The following is a 20,320-nucleotide window of genomic DNA, read 5'->3' as shown; positions in this document are numbered from 1 at the left end:
TCTATTTGCTGATTGCGGATTGAATTAAGAGTTAGAGATATTAAACTCTTTGATATACTTTATTCTAGATTGAGTCTGACTGTCTAGTTAATTCTCTAGAAAGTGTATTGGAGTAAGTCCTCTCAGATTGTCAAACGAATTGTTGGGTGTGGTTGTTAGACCCCCGTATTTTCAATATGGTAGTAGAAGAAGTTATACTGCGGAATCACAGAGAATGCACTACACCATTTTTCCCGATTAGTAACAGAATTTTTCAACAGCTCTTACGCAGATGCGAATTCGCAACTAGATTCGCAACTATTGACTGCAGTTTGTAACTGCAGGAAGTAGTTGCGATTTTTAGCGGTGTTGCGATTCGCAACGGCTGACCATAACACATGTGCGTCCTGCTTGTGTGCAAGGTAACACCAACATTATACGTGTGTGAACCGGTTGCATGGGTGGGAACACTAGTCTTATTTTTTAGCACAAATACGTAAAATCGTTTTACATGAGAAAGATTATTCCACCCTTTTTCCTTGTCATATATCCAAAATCCAACCCTACCTTATCTTCTTCTTTATCTACCAGGACCAGCGCCTCCCTCTCTCTCTCATTTGGCATCATCTATATTCTCTTCATAAACACAAACGAAATCGAAGATCCATAGAAAAAATCAATCAATAACATCAGCTCTTCTCTATTCTCTTCATCAACACCAGCTGAAAACGAAGATTCATCAGTTCTTCTCGATGCTCATCATTAACAAAATCCATCAGCAGATCAGTTCTTGAGGATTTGTTGTGAATCGATGAAGAACAGTCAATGAGGAGCACCAACAATATTCGAAAGTAATTGTGTGTTGTCTAAAGCAATTAGTAATTGTACCGAAACTCTACCTCTTCGTTGGAATGTTGTTGGTAAGGGAAACCCTAATTTTGTTTTTGCTTTGATTGATGCTGGTGTGAATTTTAGGGATTTATCAAATGGGATATTTTTTGTTTTGTTTGAGATTGATGGATCAATTGATTGTTGTTTGCAGTTGTTAATTCCAGAAATTTGTATGAATGGGTTGTATACTTAGCTCAGCAATGGATTTACTTACAATGGTATAGAAGTTGATTAATCAAAACACCAAACCTGTAATTTGAGGTATATAGAAATAGCAGTTCGTCAACTACGTATATTTCAGTTTCGTTGTACTATAATTTTTGATGAACACATCTTTTGTTTGCTTGCTTATAGTGTTTTTGTCATTGAATGAGACACACCAACATATTTGAATAACAAGTTCCACTTCTGGGCTTACCAAAAACAAAAAATTTTCATATATTTTAAGCTATGAGGTGGTTCAATACATGCTAGGATTTATTTTATCATAAGACTGGGTATCGATCATACACCTATTACACTTGAGGTCAGTTTATTTGGCTTCGGCACAGGCTCTTGCTTGTAGATTTGTATATGTTCATGGAGATGTACGTGAGAAATACTGGAAATGCTCAGTTCGTAGAACCCGTTCACCTTCTATAAGAAGGCACATCTCGTGTCCTGCTGCTGCCTCCTCATGATTTTCCAGAGTTACAAACCTCATGATTTTCCAGATTTCCTTTGTAATTATCATTTCAGTTGTACATCTTAGTCTGGCAGTGCTCATGGAGATGTATTTGAGTTGTACATCTTAGTCTTGTTAACTACATTTTTGATTACTATACTTCGATTGATTATTTTTTGAAAGCTGACACAACATTTAATGGTATAGGTGCTCCAGCTTGACTGGCATTTCTCATGTTTTTAAATTCAACCATCCATCCATTGATCCCACTAACTCTATGTTGGTTCTTACTTGACAGATAACACTATTATCTGCTCATACAACTGATGGAATCGTTGCTTGGCGAGGTTAGGAAGGAGTTCGAACATCGCTTGGCGACCCAGAATGAACCGATAAGCTTCTCTTTGCTTTTTTAGTAATAAAGAAACAAGAAATTTCTAGTAATAAAGAAACATAAGTATTGTGGATTGTTTGGCAGGTGGTGGTGGTGGATACCAAGGAGGAGGAGATCAGGGAGGGTATCTTGGTGATGGATATCAAGGTGGGGGAGATCAAAAAGAAACAAGATATTTCTTAGTAACAAAGTAACATGTTTGGCATGTGGTGGTGGTGGATACCAAGGAGGTGGAGATTGGGAAGGGTGTCTTGGTGGGGGAGATCATGGAGGTAGTGGTAGCGGAAGAGATGGTGATTGGATGTGCTCTAATTCAAGGTATGTTGAGTTTATCTTCCTAATATATGATATGAGCCACAATATTGTTTACGGAGAAGTAAGATTACAATTGATTTTGGTTTTTTATTTTTAACTTCAAAGTCTTAATGTTAGTATCTTGGAATGCAATAATTTACATCAGGTATTTTTCCATGTACTGAACACGGAGGATATGGAAGATGTTTGCGGATATACCTGCCATTTGATCAGGATCCATTGATAGTTTGTTTCTAAATCATCCTGATTTTGTGCATTGAACGGATGACATCTGCTGAATCATCTAGAACGACACCCGTGTCTCATTTAAAAGAGGCTCTCCAGGGGCAGGTTACTGTTTTATTTTTGTATCTCTTTCCCCCACCCTCACCAGCAACACAAAAAACAAATATTTATTTGTATAAATATTCTATATTCATTTACTTTTACTATTTATTTTATTTTCCTAATTTAGATTATGTTGTTCTTGTAGGAATTTGAGCTGGAACAAGTACGCATTCTGCTTCAGGTAATAATTAATGAGATGACTTATGGGGATACTTTTTCCTTCAAGGTTGTCTAATGTTTATGAATTATAAGTTGAATTGGCCTTCAGAATTCTGTGTTATGTGTTAAAGTTGTGGGAATCTGAACTTCGTTATTGCGAACTGAGTGTGATAAATGTGGTACTGCGAACTGAGTGTAATAAATGTAGTACTCAATTTTATTGTAGTGTACGGTGTTCGCACTATGTTTACCTTATGTCTCACTTATTGGACTTTGTGAAATTCAGTGGTGAGTGTAAGTAACCCTTTGAAGAACCTGCTAAGTAAATTTTTGTTTGTTAGCTTACTTGTGCTAACTTCATAATTAAGTATAGATTGTATACTTCTATTAGCAATGAACACTGTGAACATGCTTTCGAAACTACAAAATAGAAGCTTGAAAGGTCACCTTATAGTTGTGTCCACAATGTATACATAATGACTATCTTTCAGTTGTGTTTTTCTAGGAGTTTGGAGAAGGAGCATACTTGGAAGTGTACAAGGAACTTAAAGCATGGCAACTTGAAGGCTGTAAGTGTGGGGAGTGATGCTTAGATGTCTTGGAGGGTAAAGTGTGATAATGTGCAACTGAGTAAAAGTGAGTAAAGAAGACACTTCGTTTAAGTTTGTGGTATTATGTCGTTGAATGATTAAGAGCTTTTGTGGTGTCCGTTAAAGAAAAACACAACATTTTTTGTTGTTTATTGATGGTAGCTTATAGCCTATGTAGGGCTATGCTAAATCTATAGCTGTCTACTGAACCTCATCAGTTGTTCAAAAAACACAACAACTTATGTTCAAAAGTAGTGCAGTTGTATCCTCATAACCAAATGAATCTATAGATGTCTACTGAACCTTTTCACTACACAAACATTGAAGTATGAAATCCTGTGAAAATTAATAGTTATTGTTATATGGTTACCCTGAAACTCGCTTGAAGATACTGTTTAGATGGAAGGCTTCTTTGTTCAATGTGCACTTCATAGCTGCAGAGGACAATGACGAAGATGCTGATGCACAAGAGGGTGGGGGAATTTTACCTAGTGCAGAACCATACTTTGTAAGTCAGCTTATTTTCCATTTGTATCATTTCTGAAATTATACATATACTATTTATCATGATTTATAAATCCAAAATTTTATACTCGGTACCGCAGGCTGAGATTCAGAAGAAGCAAAAACTGATCAAAGATTTGCAAGATGCGGGTACTCCCCCCAACAAACACAGATGCATTGATTGAAGCATTTGGAAAGGATTCTGCGCGTGCTAAAGTGTATGAGTTTAGAAACTGAACTTCGTTGGGTATATTGATTGTATGTTATTGGCCTGAATAAATTGTTCAAGTGGAAGACTTTGTTCTTTAGTGCGCATTCAATGTGTCTCTCAGTAGCCTGGATTTGGCCTGAATTTGGCTTGAAAACGTTACAGGGAACTCTTGACTGAGTCAATGAAAAGTTGACTTGACTTGTTCTCTTGTTGCAAATATTTAGGAACGATCAGAAACTGTTGCTAAATTTAGAACCAGAATAATAAATCCCGGTCCGGCTAAGTTTAGCCGTTCTAAGTTTTTTTGGGTATAAATTTCGCAAGTGCTTCAGGCTGTTGCGACAATAATATAGTAACGGCAAACAACTGTTGCTAAACCTTTTCGCAACAGACAAAACCGTTGCAAATCCAGGGAAAAACACTTGGGTGAACCGAAAACCGTTGCGAAATTTTTTCGCAACGAATTTAGAGCTATTGTAAAAATATGCAACGCCACGTTTCCAACGGCTTTTGGTGTTGCAAATCCCTTTTGCAACTGCGCGCAACTATTGCTATTCCGGGAAAAATGGTGTAGTGATGAGACGAAAAGCTTTGTGATTACTTTTATATCTTACCTATCGGAGATAAATCTCGAGCAAATATTAGAGAAGATGGTACTCAATACGATATAACAAGTAAGATCAGAATACACAACTACAAAGAAAATAGTTGGATCTGGCTTCAGAATCCCAATGAAGTCTTTAAGTCGTTAACCTATAATGGTTTTAGAAAAATCTAGGTTAAAGGATAATCGACTCTATTCGCAACTAGTATCACATGGGAGTGTGGGGATTAGGTTTTCCAGTTGCTAGAGTTCTCCCTTATATAGTCTTTCAAATCAGGGTTTGCTTTCAATCAAAGCTAGCGTTTAGCTTAGTAGCAAAGAAATTGATATTTATCGTTAGATGAAAACCTGATTTAAGATTCAAGCTAAGTTTGCTTAAAACCAAAGGAATATCTCCACCGTCAGATGGTCTTAGCTTGTTACACACAAATGAAATATACTTACATTTAGATATGGGTATCCGTACCTAAACGTGTATATTGAGTTGGCTCAACAATAGTTAACCGAAGTTAGTCATATGAACACTTTGTCTTAACCACATTCACCTAACACTTCTAGATCAAATATGATGACCAATCAACATGAATGATAATCAAATGAATCTAATTGTGTTCTCAATAGAGTTTGTTCAATTGTTCATCATTGAATATGAATGTATATGGACCAATTGAAACTAAGTCAGTTTGATTCGTAATCGTACAAAATACTTATATAAGAATCAAATTATGAACATTTTAGCCACGGTTTGCAAACATTGCATTCCTTAATTTATAAATGTATTTTTTCATGAGTATGAGAATCATACTAAACCGGTTTTAGAACTTTACCAACTAAGTTTGCAAACGGGTGCGCAAACTATAGCTGTGGACTTTGGTCTTGTCCAGCCATTTGCAAACGGGTATGCAAACAGCAGTCCCGGACCTAACCCATGTAGAACTGCTCACATACTGGTTTGTATACAAGGTTCCCGGACTTCTCAGTTAAAACCGTTCGCATGTTGGTATAAAATCAAGGTTTCCAGACCTAAATCATACCAAAATAGTTTGCATACTGGTATGCATACTGTGATGTATCCGGACAAATGGTAATTGTTCTAAACTCCCATTTCAATCATTGAAACATCCTTAGAAGACGACAATAGCTGTCTCACGTAAACTATTAGCTTCGAAGTAATTTTCAAATGATCAATACGAAACTTTCCAAGTCGACATCAAATGATTGTTTCACACAAATCATGTTAGATGTTTCAAGGCAATTTCCACATGATCATCTTTTAACTTATTGTCAAGAATAACGATGAACATAGCTAAAGCAAAAAGCTTCCAACATATATTTCGATATATATATAAGCGAGTTATAGTTAACTCGAAATATCAAGTGTGTATCATATAAAAGTCTATATAGTTATACGACTTTGTCTCAATATGAGATAGAATAGAATAGACTTTTGAGTGATAGATAAGTTTTAGTCTCCACGTACCTTTTGTTGATGAAATTCGTCCAATCTCCCCTCAGTAGATCTTCGTCTTCAATCGATGAACGCCGTGAAGTCTAAAGCTCAACTACACATTTTATCCTAATCCTAGACATAGATATAAGTAGACTAGAAATCAAGACTTATAGTTTTGATCACCTAAACTTGACAAACAAGCTTGAGATAGCAACTCTTGCGAGTTTAACCGAGCAGTGCTCTAACAGTTTGCTTATCTCCAAAATATAATCATACATTTGTACTAACACTAAAGATTTACAGTAAAACTTAGTTAAATGAATCCATGATAAATTAATACATTCGCTGAAATAATTTTTTAATCTTTTTCACCATATACTGTTAGTTCCCTCAGTGTCTCAATGGATGAGAGAAATGAGGTTGATATGCATCAATATATCACAACAAGCAAGGGCAAATATACCAGATGACTCATCTGGGCTTTAGCCCGGATCCTCCTACCAATTCACAAAGTTAAATAATTATCTTTTACTAATTATCGGTCTTGACCAAAACTACTAGGCGGGACCTGATAATCATTCATCTCTCATGCCCTGGATATGTCCCTGCCAACAAGGAAGTTTGGGACGGATATATGGGAGGGGAAATATTGTGTACATGCTCTGGTGCATTGCAGGTTACTCATACACGTAGAATGCACGTGCGTTGCACGTTGGCAAACATTTTCACTTAATACTCATTTGTGCACAACCACAGCAGTTTGCAACAAAACCGAATCTAAGCATTGATTATGTTGCACTTTGCAAAAATACCAAACAATAACACTGCAGTATTATGTTTACCCACTTAAATGGCCACTCCCAACAAAACCAAACATTACAATGGAAATTTTAACAGTGGGGAGGCATTCCTTACATTATCATCCAGAAAGCATATCCAATTTAGTCACATCATTAGGCCCTACGGAATCAAGCTTATATCACTTTTGAATGATGTGAACCTGGGTCATCCAGGTCTCACCTGCCTCAACAGGGGTTATATGATCAAAGTCCTATAAGAGTTCTTGGGTAGCCACTGCGAAGAGCTGGAGCGAATCTCGGAAAGTGCCTACATGAGTGTAGACAAATCCATTAGGCAAACATATAATACGGACTGAAATGAGGGCCACTGGCAAAACTACTAAACTATTCGTGAAGAAGGGCAGGGGAGAAGAGCAAAAAAAAAAAAAAACGAAAGAAGGATCCCTGTGGCACATAACGTAACCAATGATCCATGCATTTGCCATATGTCTTCACAAAAACAGGAGTCATATGAATTTCTCAATGATCTAAATATTTCAGATTATAGTCAAAGGCAGTTTCTACAAATAAATTGGATTTGGAGTTCCTATCTGTTTACATATTGAGTCACCTGTTTGGGGAAACTATTTTATACCATTTGGATGAAGTTGTAAATGAAATGGTACATGCATATCATATGAATGAAATCAGTATTACAATTTGTTAACTTTAGTATAAGCCAATTCAATTTGATATAGCAAAGGATACACTACAAAAATCTAAAAAAAAAAAAAGAACACGGAGAACATTATCTTGCCCCAGCTTGTCACCTAAGTGAATCTGTTCTTTCAATCACCACTGTTCTAAGGGGACACATATTGTAAGTGATTCTAGGCCCAAACATATCTAGTTACATTCCCGAATATGCTCTTTCCTTAAAGACTACGTTCGACTATATATTGTGATCATTTACAAATACCTTTATTAAGTTTCAAAAAATTGATGGAAAAGATGGATTTGAATCCACCATCCATGCATTTTCCATAGACCATGTAAACAACATCAACCGCTGTCACTAATTGTGCATACCCCTAAAAAGTTATCTGAAAAAGAAACAATACACAAAGAGTAACCATAAATAGTCATCTGAAAACTCCAAATTTGATCAAGCAAATTCAAGCTAAAAATGATATTATCAATCTGCTCTGCCCTTTCAAATGGTATTCATTAAAAAGGGGCAAAGGTCCACCAATAACACATCCTACACATTTGTACTTACTTGAGCATGACATGTCGTATTTAACTTTAAATATCAACAGCTTGTGCTAATTAGTTTATAGTTTAATTAGTTAACATACTTACTTGCACTGAATTGTTAAACACTTCTATAGTTGACGGCCCAGAAATCCCCACCATAGCCCTCAGTATAGCTGCATCAGTAACGTAATAAGAGATAGACCTGCAATTGCAGAATCAACAATTAAACTTGATTCTGCTTTATGCTCTTCAACTGAGTTACAAACTTGTAAACTTGTTGCCCATGTGAAAAATCCATGTAATAATCTTGTGCTATTACAAACTTAACAATTAAGAAATCAATGCAAGCATGACACAATGGTTGCTAATAATCAATTAAAAGATTGAAATTGAGAAATTTAATATTCATTCTCATTCAAAACCACACATATAATACCCAGTTTTACAAAAGATTGAAATTGGAAATTTAACGCATACCTTCATCTGCCAAATGAAGGTTAATTGAGTAACTTTGTTGAACATAGATTGATTAAGTAATTCGATTGAAACCTAATTTGATTTTGAAGAAGATGAAAACCCAATCAGTTAGGTTATCTCTGAACCACCATCTTCATCAGCTCAAATTTGAGTTCTAGGGTTCAGAAATATGTTAATGGAAACCAAGATACGACAAATGAGATCCGTGTCTGCATAAGCTAATGGTGATGATAGTGGCGGGGGTGATGATGGTGGTGCTGGTGGTGATGGTGGAACCCAAGATAGAATTGCGATACGAAAGAGATAGATTTTTTCTGTAAATTCTTAAAAGATAAAAGGGCATTTTCGTCGAGTAACCAAAAAAGTCACATACACGGGAATCATTTTCGGAATATTCCGAAATCTGACGGCTCAGATTTAAAATTTAGTGATCGAACGGCCCATGTCGCTTAACTTTTGAGATTCTTGCTCTCATTAAAGGGGGGAGAGATGGGAGTTTATCTAGAAAATTCAAAAGATTTTTCCATTATACATTCATACCGGGCTACGGAATGTTCACTCGTGATTCCAACTATGGAGAAGCTAGTGGACCATCTTCAACAGCCGCACCTGAAAAGGCAGAAGTTATAGCTCTTTTTGAGGCTGTTAATTCGACAAAAGAAGCAGGGATCCAGAACTTTTACTTGTAGAGGATTGCAGAAGGCTCATTAACAACATGTAAGGATGCTTTAAAAAAATAAAAAACATATAAAGGAAGAACAACGAAGTAGAATTGCAGTGCATGGCTATTCTCAATCAAGCATATGCAATCATGTCTTGAGAATTTGATTCATTTTTGGAACCGGGAACCAGTCAACAGATATTTTGGCAAATAAAGGAAAATGATTATCTCATCAACAAATTTCTTGGCTTATATTTTAGAAGCTGATATATCCTAATCTTAGCTTCTTTTTAGTGTAACTGAACCAACAATTGGCCTAAATTATAATTCAAACAATTCAAGCCCATAAATGTTTGATTCTGAAACAACAATGACATTAGGTTAATAGGAATAGTGCACGAGTTACAACACCAAAGGTGTCACTATCCATGCACAAAAACTCCAACAAAACAAATTGTTCACAAAAATCCCATTTGACCTAAACTGTTTATATTATCCTTCTAATTTAAATCATCCCAACAAAACAAAAATCAACCTCGCCTTTAATTTTTATTATATTATTACCACCAACAACAACACACCACAAGCAACACCACCATCGTTCCACCACCACTGACCACCATCGCCGCCAACCACCACCACCGCCTCCACCACCGACAACTACCGTCGTCGACCACCACGATCATCGCCCCACCTCCATCACCGCCACTGCACCACCACTTCTGATCACCACTGACACCGTCCATCGCCACCACCGCCACCGCACCGCCACCACGACCACCACCTTCCACCACCTCCACCGCCACCGCGCCACCTCCGTCTGCCACCGTGCCACCACCGTCATTGCACCATCGCTGCCGACCACCGCCGATCACCACCGAAAAAAACCCACACCATCGCTGACCGCCCACCACCACCACCACCACCGACCACCAGCACCACCGTCGCCGCCAAGAATATAATGAATTTTTTATTTGATGAAACCAAAACTGGTTTCATCAAAAAAATGAAAAAAATATATGATGAAACCAGTTTTGGTTTCATCAACAAAATGAAAAACCAAAATTGGTTCCAACAATAAACTACAATTTGGTTTCATCGAAAAATATAAAACATGAAAGCAAAATTTGTTTCAACATAAAATTCTCGTATCACCAACAAGATTGGTTTTGTCCACAAAAACTATAAAAAAATAGTGCGATAAAATTAGATGAAACCGAAATTCGTTTCAACATAAACTATCGTATCACCAACAATATTCATTTCGTTGGGAAAAATTAAAAAAAAAAGTGAAACCAAAGCTCGTCTCAACATCAAGTTATTATATCACCAACAAATTGGTTTCGTCGACAAAAATTAGCAAAAATACGATGAAACCAATTTTGGTTTCATCGTATTTAGGATGAAACCAGATGAGTTTTCAAGATAGCTTTACCTTGAGAATAAGATGAAAATATAATTGGTTTCGTGCAAATGTTTATGAGTATCAAGAGAGCTTTACCTTGCATGAACAAGAAGTGGCCCAAGCAAAAACGAATTCTCAATGCTCCTTAATATGGATTCTTTAGGATCTGCGCGAGCCAATAAAGAAATAACATGACCCCATTTCAATAAAAATGTAGAAGTAAGATGTCAATGAACACTATTAAGAAAGAAAGCTACCAGCAAAAAAAGTTGGAGCGGGAACAGGTGTACCCTTTGTATGGGACAAATAGAAAAGTGTATAAAGGTTGGAGCGGCAACGGTAGCGCCTCAACAGAGCCAGGAGACATACTTCTTCACACTAATAGGAGAAACATAAGTTAGTCGCAATTTTCCGATAAAACATGCACACTGTACCTATATCCTATCAGTGATCACAAAGATTATGGTGTTTTTTCCATTACTAAAAATAAACACAAACCTTATTCCCAAAATACCATGGCTCATGATCAATATTGCCCTTTTCAGAATGGCCTCGGCAAAAACGATGTTGACAGCAAAAAATTCTTAATTAGCAAAAATTAGATAGAAACCCATCTTGGTTTCATCATAAATAGATGAAACCATTTTTGGTTCCATCATAAATAAGATGAAAACATAATTGGTTTCGTGAAAATGTGTATTCAACTGTAAGAAAAATTACAAAAGGTTATACACGTCCATTGATAGAAAGACGTCATTGAAACGTCATGATTGACATGGCATGCCTAAATGCTAAAACACTAACGGATGTAACGTAGCTAAACAAAGTGCTCACCACCACAAAGTTACTAAGATGAACTTATTTTCTCCCTAGTTGTTTAAGTTGCAGGTAAGACTATACGAGCTGCTAATACTCTGCAAAATCTTTGCAAGTAGATACTACATTATCTATCTCTACATTTTCAGCACAAATAATAATATAGAGAAATATGGAGCTACATTAACTTCACCACAAATAAAAATGAGAGACCTAGTTTTGTTATGCCCAAAACCAATAACATAACATATGCTTACCCATTATGTATCAAAGCATCCCTTCAAATTTTCAAGTCCATACTGGACGTCGAATGTGAACTCGCAGAGTTTCACCTTCTTCTCTGCCAAGTAGTTACCCACTTTGTAGACTGACCATAACCTGCAAACACGTAAAAGTACGGATCAAATAACCAAATAATAACAATATTAATGTTACTAGCAAGGATACCAGCTAACAACGACCATCTAAGTAAAAAAAAAACCCGAAAATGCCAAGAAACTACCAAAACGAGCCAAAGAGAAGTCCTCTCGACTAGTAAACCTGTCACAAAATGATTCAAGACAAAATCTTGTAAGCTATACTATCATTGTTTGTTGGTTTTTTGATGTAATATACTGCCATTATATGATGATAGAAATAGAGTAACAAGACTCCAGGTAGATAAACCTTCCGAAGGCAAAATACAAGTAACTACTTCACCAACAAATAGGTTTCATCGACAAAAAATAGCAAAAATACGATGAAATCAATTTTGGTTTCATGAACTGTCTATTCAACTGCAAGAGAAATTAGAGAGTGTATTATACAAGTCCATTGAACTGCAGTAATCTTTTCGAGGGGTAGTCTTTGAGTACCTTGATTTGTAATTGGAATGTTGTGATTGATAACAACTAACTGTTTTCTCTCTTTAGGTGTCATCACTTGATGACTCCTGAATTTTTCAATGAATTTTCCCTTTTCTTGTCAAAAAAAAAAAACATATGCGGACTTGTTGTGTACCTGCAAGAGAAATTATAAGAGGTGTTATACAAGTCCATTGAACAAATGAAAACATACAAAAGGGGTATGGATATCTAGTAATTTAGTTTACCGTATTTTTGCAAACTGCACATGCTTAATCTGACCGGTGCGCAACTTGCTACACGAATATGGGGGTGATGATTTTGAGAAGCCACCGGCACCTCGCAAATAAACAATCAGCCTGCAAATTATTTACACATTAATACTAATCACACAAATTAAATCCTTCCAAAATGAAATCCCACTTCATACTACGTAGAGAGAAATAACAAGTACACTGACCAGTTTAAGTATAGAGCTTTGCTAAATTATTTGCATATACAATTGCAGTCATTGTGAGAGCAAAGAAAACCTATAAAATAATAACAACTAATAACGAGAACACAATTATCAACAACTGTTATTGTCTAAGATCTCAGTGAACGGTTTTGAGAGTTATAAAGGGAAGCCTTACTAAAAATTCTACTAAAAACTTAATCAATTATTTTATGGTAAATGGAAGTATTAGTTTCTTTCTCTAATCATGTTAAGACTTCTCAAAAGCATTAATATAATAATAAAAAATGTTAGAAATCCTAATCAACATGGGTAGTTAAACGAAAACATATGACGCGTCTTCAAAACCCAATCAATTCCCACACATGGATCAAATAGCTGAAACGAAATCATACTTTGAATCAAAAGCAACAAACCTGTTTAATTACCATCCCAGACTAATAACATTCTCACTCAACAGTAAATTCAGAGTAATCTTAAACTTGTTTCGATAGAAAATTATTTATCACCAACAACGTTGGTTTCACCGATAAAAGTTCAAAAAGTATCAAACAAAATTGGATGAAACCAAAATCGGTTTCACCAAAATTAGATGATTACCAAATTGGTTTGTTTGATTTTAAATTATTTTTTACTCTCTGAAAATGTAATTGCTCCATCAAAATTAGATGAAATTAGATCCTCCACCAGAATTAGATGAAACCGAAAATGTAATTACTCTGTTTGAATCATTGTACTAATTGATTAGAATACTCATCGAACTTAACATATAAGTGAAAACGAATCTCTGTACTGAACACATGCAAGATCCATACTTTATTAGAATATCAAAAGACGGTTTGATTTATTCATCATTTGAGACCAATTCTTCAATACCCTAGACGTAGTTCATCAAAACGACAAACCAATCGGCATTTGAGACCGATTTGTTTGACATCCAACTTCTGAATAGATAGATTGAGAAGAAAAACCACATTAACGTTACACAAAAAATCAGATCTCTAGATTTAACTGGATTTTTACCTTTTTATTTTCCTCAATTTGTATTCTCGATCTGTATATATTTATGTTGGTACGGGAGTAGTAGGTGTTGCAGTTGGTGATAGGAGAAGAAGAAGAAGAAAATGAGGCGACGTTGGTGGAGGATCAAGAGATGATCGTGTTTCTGGTGGTGGTGCGGGAGGAGGAAGATGAGGTTCTGTTAATGGTGTTGGTGTGAGTGAAAGAGAGAGATAATAGATCTCGTATGGAGAAGAAGACGATGAATAGTAGGGTAGGTTGGGTATTTCTTGAAAATGAAATGGATGTAATTTACCCGTATTAAAAGATTTGGAGTTTTTGTATCACTTTTGGAGGAAATGGAGTTTTTGTAGCTCTCAACATATGGGTGGAGTTTTTGTACCACAAGTTTATTCACCCTGGTGTTATATGACTAGTTATGTAATAGGAATTTACTTTAATATTTGGTCTGTTTATATCTTCAAATATTTATATATGTATATATATATATTCGTTTATACCAGCACGAAAGACTTACTTACATTTACGCAACTGTCTTCTATTAAGAAAATTATCTTCTTATGAAAATGAAGGAATGGAAAAAAAAAACATTGTTCTTAACCTGTTTGAGAATTGTTCACAACCAACCATTTTGCATATGATTGGTTATAATCATACTTGGAAAAACACTTGAGAATTAAACAGTTATTCAAATTAAATGACTAGATCAAATGTTGTTAATGATTTAACACTTTGAGAATTAAAATGTTTTCCAAATTAAATGACTTGATCAAATGTGGTTCATGATTCTCGATGGTTGGTGTTAGTGTTGCCGATTAAAATTGCTCGTATAGTCCCCGAGCAAAACTAGCTATGAAACAATGTTATTTTTGTTTATGTGACGTATTCAGTCATTCATCTTTCTGGTTAACACGTAGTTAATTGGATGGTCCACTTAAAATTTGATAGATTGTTTAACTAACATCGCAGTTTAATCGGTAAAGATCTCCATTATAGATTCTTGTGTATTTATGCAAATAAAAACGAAAAAGAAAAATATTAATGACCATGTGATGTATTTTCAACTATCCTATCTCAAAATTAATCCATATCCAATTGTATTTACTACCTGACCAGGAACCTGACTCTCATCCTTGGGGTGTGCCAATCAATCAACCTGCACTTCAAAATAAAAACTTGTATAAAAGAAGTAGAAGATGGAAAAACGCCAAAATAAGAACAGCCTAAGCCGATGCAAGCAGCAGTTATTAGTGACACATTACCGAAATCCATGTGCCATCATCACCCACCTAGTCAAAGGTATCGACAAAACAATAACTATTACCAACTCTCCTTCACACCATTCTTTTCTTATTCTTCTTCTCTTCTTCTTCTATTTTTTCTTTGTACTTTTTTCTTTCGGCTTCCTGGATTTTAGGCGGAAGTACACGACCGACACTGTAAAATCGAACTTAGTTTTTAAGATCAACAGCCTCATTGTTTTATTCAATTTGAAATCTAGGGTTTCCATTTTGTGGGAGAAAGAATTCTTGATTTCAATTTGAAAACGTTAATTTTATGTAATTTTTGATCAAATTTCCAATCTGGGTATCATTATTATTATCCTTTGAAGGTCTCATGTAGTAAGTTGGTCATCATCAACTGTGAGTGGAGAAAAGAGTGGACATTAATTGAAGATGTCCTCTATTTTTTCTTCAGTTAATTCTTCTTCTTCCTCATCTTCAAGTGCTGGTGGAGGTGGTGGTGGTGGAGCTCTTAATTACATTGAGCATCATGTATCTAAGTTTGATACTCTAGCTGGTGTCGCCATTAAATATGGTGTTGAGGTATGCAACAGCCCAAACTTTTATCTGTTCACTACTGTTATTGGTAACTATTTGGGAAACTTCGTGGAATCTTAATTACATTTCCCTAAACAGTCGATATTTGAGAACATTTGCGTAGTAGTAGTATTGGATGGTTTGAGATGGATGAAAATCCAAATTGTCTATTCACTTGTGAATGACTGCTTTGCTTTGACATACCATTATAATGCGCCGGGTGTGATTTTATTAGGTTGCAGATGTTAAGAGGATGAATGGGTTGGTGACAGATCTCCAAATGTTTGCTCTCAAGACGCTTCAGATACCATTACCAGGACGGCATCCCCCATCTGCAAGCCTGTCAAATGGGCAACATAGTCCTGGGTAACTTACTTAATTCATCCTTCTGTTTATTTGAAGTGTTGACATCGTGCACTGTCTAATGCCAATGCTAAGCAATCACATTTTATATTAGTTACTGTGTAGTTTGTACCTGTTGGGACTACTTTCATGTCATTTTAGCGGTCTCATGGTAAGTTGATTGGAAACATAGTCTCGGAGGATACCTCCTGCTGGGAGGAAGTAACATTTTGGAGAGGAAAGATTTAGCTAAATAAGTGCTGATGAAAACTATGTTTAGATTTAAGTCCAATAAAATGGCTGCCACGCACAGAACCAATACCTACCATCTGCTTCTCATTGACCGTGTAAGTAGGAAATCCCGTGGGTATGGTGTGCATTCTAGTAAACAACAGTTGTAGAGAAAAAAATTGGGGATCATAAAACATATTTTTTTATTTACCTAGATCTTTCCTCCTGTAAGTTTCTGTGTCCTCCCAATATCAGGACTCATCTCATAGGATAATTGACACGGTTGATTTTGTCTTTTGCATATTCAACTATGAATTGCTAGTCAAGGAATTATATAATTGGATCATTATGTAATTCTGTCTCCATAATTGCAAATGAAATGGTGCAGTGAAAGTTGAGAAGTATATGCTGGCCGAGTTGATTCACAGTTATTCCGGATATTTATATAATTGAATCATTATGTAATTGTCTCCATGAATGCAAATGAAATGGTGCATTGAAAGTTGAGAAGTATATGCTGGCTGAGTTGATTGACAGTTATTCCAGATATCTATACATCCATACGTACCCGTAATACTTCTTCCGTTGTTTGTTGCTTTATATTGAACCAGAGTATATAGATACACGGATAGCGATGACTGATGGGTCACTAATGTCATTAAAGTGGAAGGCCAGCTTAATGTTCTAATTCTCTTTGTTAATAAAACAAAATTACGATTAGTTTTTATTTCGTATTTGTCCTTTTTTGTGAGTTCGATGTGCTATAGTTATTTAGTCTTGTTTCAGTTCAAGAATTCATAATTGGTCATTACATGCTATAGTTGGTGGAAGTTGGACGCCTTCACTGGAATGATCAGTGTTATTAAAGCATACAATCCACTACTTTGGTGCTATAACCGAAGTCCAAGCTCTCTTTTGTCAAAAGTTCTCAGAGCTTAAACTTCTTCTGATCACTGAAATAAAATCCTTGGCTGATTATATATATGCTAGATTAATTTTAAAGTTCATTATAGAGAAGATCGTCTTTATTTCCTGATATCTCTCCCTCGGATTGAATTGTCAGTCCGAAGTGGATGGGTAGGCCGGTTGACCAGTGGCTTATCGTGCTGGAACTTGTTGCAGAGAAAGCATGGCAGAACAGATTAAGCCCAGCCGAGCTCGCAGTGATGTATTGGAATCACTTCAGTCCCTTGGTTTTAGAAAAACCGAGCAAAGAGTTTCTTCAGCTATGAGCAGTTTACAGGGCTACTACGGATTGAAATCTCCGAAACAGAAAATGTTGGAAGAAGGTACAGAGATGGCAAATTACAGAACTGGTAATGTTCAACGCTACTTCCAAGATGAAGTTCTCTCCAAACCCTTGCTAACATTTGAAACGTCTCCAAGCCAGCAGAGAAGCTTAGTTAATGGCAGCTTGGTCGAAAACGGTGACCCATTAAATGCTCTGGCAGCTGCAAGTTCTAAGAATGGTGGTGAGGCTGATAAATCAAATGAGAAATCAGTACGAAGGCGTCAGAAATCTGAAGTTGATTTGAGTTTGCTGACACCGGAAAAGGTGCTGAAAGAGGAAAACAATGGCAGCAATGGGATCTCAACGGTCACAGGGAGGGGTTTAGCTTTGAGGCCCAAATCTGTGAGCAGAAATCTTATGTCAATTGATACTGATATGAGTTGGTTAAACCCTTTCCCAGTAGGTCTTGGAGATTCTCTGATTGCTGATGGTTTTGTTGTAGTGAAGAAGTCTTCAAGCACATCGAACTTGCAAGATCAGGAGAGCAATGGCTCATCTTCTTCCATCTGGCCGACTTCTGGATGGAGTGATTTACAAGCTCTATCTTCTGCAGCATCCATTACTAGACCAATCTTCGATGGTTTGCCGAAACCCATGAGCGGAAGAAAGAACAAAGCCGCTCTTGATTAGTGTCAGGTTGTTTTTCAGCTTTTATTTGATATCAGATCATATATTGTAACTTTTCCTCATTGAAAAGAAAAAGAAAAACACTGTTAGATTTAGCTATTAATGTACACTTGTAGAGTCCTTGAACATCTACAAAATTGAAAGTGTACACCTAGACCAGTGATCAAGGGGTCTTTCATGAATTTAATCTGAGTGTATAAAATTTTAATTGCATTGTTGTCCTTTATAGATATACGCTTTTGCACTCACTTATAGTTTGGTTGAAACTTTCCTTCCTAGTTACTAAATAATTCTACCCCTATTCTTATAAAACCACAAATGGACAACTATGTAACCACCAACATTTTACAACGTTGACGTACATAGAATATATTGTCTTGACATGAATCTGTTTTCGTGACATCTTCAAAAAAAAAAAAAAAAAGGAAGTTTTAACAAAAAACAGGTGAAAAACGTACACTCACTGAATGGAGATGCAGGGGATCGAACCCTGTACCTCTCGCATGCAAAGCGAGCGCTCTACCATTTGAGCTACATCCCCTTTTGATATCCACGACAAATTAAAAGATTATTCAATGATGAAATATTTAACCAGCTCAAGACTTGGCCTTACACCAGCGAAGTAACTCGGACCAAAATGGCAAACTTTTTTTTTTTTGCTTTTTTGATACTAAAGATGAAAGACTTTAATGTGTAAAAATAGCCCCCTCTGTAAACAAGCTTCCAAAACTGCCACCCTTAAATGAAATATACAGATAACAGTATAACACCCTTTGGGGGTTTTATAGATATTTATACCCTTATTTAGAAAAGTTTGGACCCTCTTGATTGAGTCAGCTACCACCTCTGGCAGAGTCAGCTACCAACTCAGCAGAGATATTTATCCCGTCTTCTTGTTTTTTCCGTCAAAAAAACATTTCATTTCGTGTTCTCCGCCTCTCTTATTTCCTTCTTTCTCAGAGTCTTCTTTTCTTTCTCAACTTCAGTTCCATCAACTCCTTCCCTCTCATTCTGCAGAGATTTCTCAGTTTTTCAGTTTCGTATCAGATTCAATCCGATGTGTACCCAATTCGCCATTTATGAAGAACTAATATATATCTGAATATGGAAATTAGGCTTCTTAAAGAAGAGATTAGGGAAGAAGATTTGGATAAAGGGAGAGCCTAGAGAGTGCAGGATACAAACATATCAACCCAACTTCAAAACAAGAACGAGCAGCAGAAAAAAAAAAGAAAGAAAAAAAAAAAGAGGTATGATTCAGGGTTTAGAATTATTTGTCATCAATCTGAATTGAGGATTCAATTTTGGGTGTTTAAGATTTTGAATGATAAGTGGCGTTCCTTTATTTGGTTAATTGAAGATGAGATTTGTCTTTAGATTTTTGGGGTTTCTGAAACTGATTCTTAGTTTGTTTATCATGTTATTATGTTAGTTTCTGGTATTACCATAAATTATCATTTTGTTATTCTGGTGCTACAACATTCTTAATAACAAACTAGTTGTTATGTTAGTTTCTGGTATTACCATAAATTATCATTTTCTGGTTTTGTGATAAGATGTGTAAATGATGCTTCAGTGGTGCTTATTGTAGGATGTTTGTTCTTGTGGTTTAATCTTTACAAATCAATGGGTATATGGGGGTTAAGTTTTAGAATTTACAATAGACTCTGGGGAAAGTGGGTTCATATCATGATTTAGATTCAATAATTAGGGCACTATAGTAATAGATTTGGTGTATGCTGCTTATGACATTGTCTCTTGGTGGTAGGATTAAACGTTGTCATAGGATTTTTTTTTCCTGATGTATGGCCATCAACTATGATTCTTTTGCAACTTAAAATACTGGCGTGTACCTATCTTTAAAATTTGATGCATACGTGATTCCTATTGTTATAATTTAAGATTGCATTTATTTGGCTTGATGAGTGTGAAGGCTCTATCCTTCCACTTTTGTATACCAATGATGCTCACAGTAAAAACTAGTTGATTTTTAAATTGGTAGCTGCTAGACAACCGTAGGGATGTGATATCCACAGATAACGTGTTTCATTCAGTCATGTTTTGTCTACTAACTCCATCTCTTTGATGTCACATATATAATACACATTTCATCAACTTTTCGTCTTGTTTTCTTTGTTAGATTGTTTTGGTCAATATACTTTTCGGATTATTTATGCTGGTGCTGGTACGTGTGTGTTGCACGTAGTTTA

The 20,320-nt window shown here is 35.9% G+C and overlaps 1 protein-coding gene, 2 long non-coding RNA genes and 1 other non-coding gene across 4 annotated transcripts; 2 read left to right on the top strand and 2 right to left on the bottom strand.

Annotated features, from left to right (window-relative positions):
* The first annotated feature begins 612 nt into the window (after positions 1 to 612).
* On the top strand, positions 613 to 4,157 carry LOC113273776. Its single transcript, XR_003322599.1, has 7 exons — positions 613 to 899; positions 1,022 to 1,131; positions 1,833 to 2,246; positions 2,389 to 2,573; positions 2,716 to 2,751; positions 3,235 to 3,827; positions 3,925 to 4,157. It is a non-coding gene; the product is annotated as an uncharacterized LOC113273776 (long non-coding RNA).
* Positions 4,158 to 6,847: 2,690 nt separating this feature from the next.
* Positions 6,848 to 8,912, bottom strand: LOC113273775. The gene is made up of 4 exons (XR_003322598.1): positions 8,602 to 8,912; positions 8,230 to 8,326; positions 7,847 to 7,970; positions 6,848 to 7,195 (listed from the first exon to the last, which is right to left on the bottom strand). It is a non-coding gene; the product is annotated as an uncharacterized LOC113273775 (long non-coding RNA).
* A 6,179-nt stretch (positions 8,913 to 15,091) lies between these two features.
* On the top strand, positions 15,092 to 18,342 carry LOC113275267. The gene is made up of 3 exons (XM_026524742.1): positions 15,092 to 15,625; positions 15,855 to 15,985; positions 17,315 to 18,342. The coding sequence occupies exons 1-3, from the start codon at positions 15,476 to 15,478 to the stop codon at positions 18,111 to 18,113; spliced, it is 1,080 nt and encodes a 359-aa protein (XP_026380527.1). The 5' UTR covers positions 15,092 to 15,475; the 3' UTR covers positions 18,114 to 18,342.
* Positions 18,343 to 18,578: 236 nt separating this feature from the next.
* TRNAA-UGC lies at positions 18,579 to 18,651 on the bottom strand. The gene has a single exon. It is a non-coding gene; the product is annotated as a tRNA-Ala (tRNA).
* Positions 18,652 to 20,320: the final 1,669 nt, after the last annotated feature.

Source organism: Papaver somniferum, chromosome 4 (assembly GCF_003573695.1).
Source record: "Papaver somniferum cultivar HN1 chromosome 4, ASM357369v1, whole genome shotgun sequence".
Taxonomy (NCBI): domain Eukaryota; kingdom Viridiplantae; phylum Streptophyta; class Magnoliopsida; order Ranunculales; family Papaveraceae; genus Papaver; species Papaver somniferum.
The sequence above is the reverse complement of the archived record's forward strand: the minus strand, read 5'-3'. Positions and strand labels throughout refer to the sequence as shown.